The sequence below is a fragment of the Pipra filicauda genome, unplaced genomic scaffold (assembly GCF_003945595.2).
Source record: "Pipra filicauda isolate LSUMZ 115617 unplaced genomic scaffold, ASM394559v2 scaffold223_size1779592_pilon, whole genome shotgun sequence".
In the NCBI taxonomy this organism is placed as follows: Eukaryota; Metazoa; Chordata; class Aves; order Passeriformes; family Pipridae; genus Pipra; species Pipra filicauda.
This window is the reverse complement of record NW_024104336.1, coordinates 1-3,203: the sequence shown is the minus strand read 5'-3', so window position 1 is coordinate 3,203 and position 3,203 is coordinate 1. Positions and strand designations below refer to the sequence as shown.

The window sequence follows — 3,203 nt, the reverse complement described above, 5'->3', positions numbered from 1 at the left end:
GGTGCGCCCGTGTGCGTGCACGCCGGCGGCCCCGGGCGCGGCGGGCGGCGGGGGGGCTCTGTTTTCCCCGCACTGCTGACAGCCATGGGCCCGGGGGGTGTGCGTTCCCCTTCCCTTCTTTGCAGCGAGTGTTTTTTCCCTGGTGCCGCTCCTCTTCCTAGAGCGGCGAGTTAATGACGGTAGCAAAAGCTTCAGAGGGTGCAGCTGGGGGAGAGGGAAAGCTGTTTCTCTTTTTCCCCGTTACACCAATCACCCCTTCTCTGAAACGTGCCTGTTTGCAGCTGTTCTCTCCCTCTCCTACGTTTTTGTCTCTTTTTAAGCAGACCCTGTGATTAAGTTAAGTTCCTTCTGCTGATCTCTCTAGGTGAGCCCAGCCCCTCCTCCCCCTCCTTCGTCCTTCGGCAATGAGGAGCGTGGGGGAGGCAAAGACGGTAAAACACGGAAAAAAGGCAAAAGAGAAAAAACAACTTAAAATTAACAATATCCCAACTTATAAATCAAATAAGATTGCATTGTTTTTATAGCAATAGGTGTTAAGCATGCAGTGTGCTCATGGCATTCTCAAACGTTTTCTTCAAAACAGGGAGACTGATGAAAATCCTTTGAAGTAAGATTAGAAATAACAGAACATCCGTGCTTAGCTTTTTGCATATTGCAGAAGGTTGTTAAGAATTTCCTATAGTTTGCCATTTTGCTTCTCTTACATAAAATTTGGCTGTTTCCCCCAGGGGCAAGGTGCAGGTAGGAGATTTGGAGATGGAACGATGAGACAGAAGGGGATATAGTCTTGCCCCCTGCAAAAGTAGTTTTATTGTCTTTATGATAAAATAGCATTGCTCTATAAGAAGGGTTGAAGATTTCCAAGATAATATTCTGTTCTTTCTTGCTGTATTTGTCTTTTACATGGAGAGTTATGCAGGATTTGCAGATTGCTGATGGCAGCTATGCCATAAATTTCCTTTGAATTATGAAACTGATAAGAAGTGCACAGCCAATGACTACTTGAAAATGTGTGTGTGATTGAGGAGAATGTCTGAGGTGGCCACCTGAATGTTGTGTGAAAGAAAAAAGCTACATGAATGTGTGACTGTGTAAACTTAAAAATACTTTCTGCCGGTGTCAAGATTTTAGAGATGTGTAACACGATTCTGTTGAACCATAGTGAATCCTTATCCTGAATATGAATTCTTCAAATTCCCACCATGAGTGGTGAGGTTTTAGTTATCTCAAGACTAGCCCTGTCCAGCTAGCTGTTTGATCTGAACTGAGGTTAAATAAGAGGTTCTTACATAAATTTGGTGTTCTATTTCTGCCTTGTTTCAGAAATTTATGGAAGTTAAATCTCAGGTAGAGTTTTTCTACTGCTGTTGTTCCTTAGCTGTGCGAGCTGCGCAGGAGACCACTAGTTTTAGAGCGAGTAAAAACCATAAGCCAGCAAACATTGGTGCAGACTGCAAGGTTGGCAGAGCCCGAGGCAGGGTGCACCACTATGCATCCAGGTGCCCGGGAACCATTCTTACAATTCGTAGAAAAGCTGCAAGACGCTGTAGAGAAACAAGTTTTGTGACAGTTACAGAAGTTGCTAGTTACATAACTAAGTAGAGATAATGCAGGTTTGTGCTGGGATGAGGTCCTTAGACCATCAAATAATTGCATTTTCATCTGCTGTGGCAGTAGTGAGGGTCGTTTTGAGCTTTTCTGTGTTTTTCAGGATTTAAATCAGGAGTGGTCGATGTTGCTGCTCGTTGCAGGGGGGGCCTTTAGGTTGTCAAGGCCATCCTGCGTGCCTTCTCAAAAACATCTGCAGTGCTGTGGATAGTGTGTCTTCAGGCCTCTTGGCTGGAGGCCAGAGCAGACCAGTTATGCCAAGTCTTAATTTTCAAGTGTTGTTTGTACTCTAAAGAACTCCTTTGCAGAGGATTGTTCCAGCAAGTTTCCTATGCTTCAATCCAGTGCAGCTTCATAGTTTTTCACCTCTTTTACAGTTTTGAGAAAAACACGCTGTGCTTGGCCACAAGCCTCCTTTAAGCTGATAGTCTTGTGTCCCTGTGAGAGCTAGGGGCGGAGTGCAGTGTGCAGGTGCGGACCTTGTCCTTCTCACAGTAGCATTCCAGCAGTTTGCCGTGCTGGAAGATTTCCTCTCAGCCAAAACCTGGGCACCACAGAGCCCCACCAGAACGTAGTTTTTTCTGAGTGTTCTTTGTGCTATGCTTACTCAGGTGGGCTTGGCACAGGGAGGGCTTGTAAGTCAGGCAAGTCTTCATGGCTGGACGGGGGCCTGTGGGGAAAAGGCAGAGTGGGCACAGGGAAGGGCCCTGCTGGCGTATTTCTGTTCCTTCTGTATGCACTCCTTGCAGAAGCTGTGACCACACCCCAGGGACATAGGGTTCCTGTAAATGTCCAGGCAGATGGGGCATATCAGTTCGTCCTTCAGCCTGGCCTCAGCACCCACCTTGGCCATGTTGCCTGAGCCTCGTGACAGGGCTGAGAGCAAGGAGGAAGGCACTGGTGAGAAACGGAGAACACAGCATACAGAAACCTTCAGATGTCAATTTAGCTTAATTCATTCTATTGCTCACTCAGTTGTTGTCTCTTGTCCAGATTGTTGTCGTGCTTGTACTGTCTATTTTAGTACTAACCCTCGAGGTCTTACTCTGGCAAAAGATCCCCAGGAGTTAAGTTTAATGAGATCACTGTCTGTACGTAACACAAGTGATAATGAGACTCAAACCTGTTTTATGTTAAGATTATTTCAATCTAGATTCAAAGCCACGACTTGTCCAGCTGGCACAAACTACCTAACCTGTACACAAAAGAATTGTAGAGCCTGAGTGAAACAGTAGAACACACAAAGAAAGTAACAGTAACAACTAGTCCTATAGACTCATAGCTTCAATCTATTTTTGGTTCTATGTCTGAATGAGTTTTAAGTTTTGTTAAAGAAAAGCCTACGATGGTTGTTGACAATTGTTATAATTTTAGTAATAGTTCATATTGATTTTTCTTGTATTGTTAAACGTGTAAGTGCTATAACAGAGAAAACATTGTTGGCCCAGAATAAAAAAACGGGGGTATTTGTAGGGAATTGGCTATAGAACAGGGCTGGCCTAGGCCGTGAGAACATCTTAGATAGCAAAGTTAGAGTGCCCTTGTACGTGTTAATAGGCTGGTAAACAGGACATTGTGATTAGCAAAACAAAAAA

General features: G+C 44.7%; 1 protein-coding gene across 1 annotated transcript; it reads right to left on the bottom strand.

Annotated features, from left to right (window-relative positions):
• Nucleotides 1–2,141: 2,141 nt before the first annotated feature.
• On the bottom strand, nucleotides 2,142–2,734 carry LOC120323271 (E3 ubiquitin-protein ligase TRIM31-like). The gene is made up of 2 exons (XM_039381441.1): nucleotides 2,342–2,734; nucleotides 2,142–2,297 (listed from the first exon to the last, which is right to left on the bottom strand). Exons 1-2 carry the CDS (start codon nucleotides 2,459–2,461, stop codon nucleotides 2,142–2,144), a joined length of 276 nt encoding a protein of 91 aa, XP_039237375.1. The 5' UTR covers nucleotides 2,462–2,734.
• Between the last annotated feature and the right edge of the window lie 469 nt (nucleotides 2,735–3,203).

Excerpts from the sequence above, each read along its gene's own strand:
- LOC120323271 (XM_039381441.1), bottom strand. The coding sequence starts at position 2,461 with ATGGCCAAGGTGGGTGCTGAGGCCAGGCTGAAGGACGAACTGATATGC. Across the intron at positions 2,298-2,341 it reads GCTTCTGCAAGGAGTGCATA|CTCTGCCTTTTCCCCACAGG; the intron begins CAGAAGGAACAG and ends TCCCTGTGCCCA.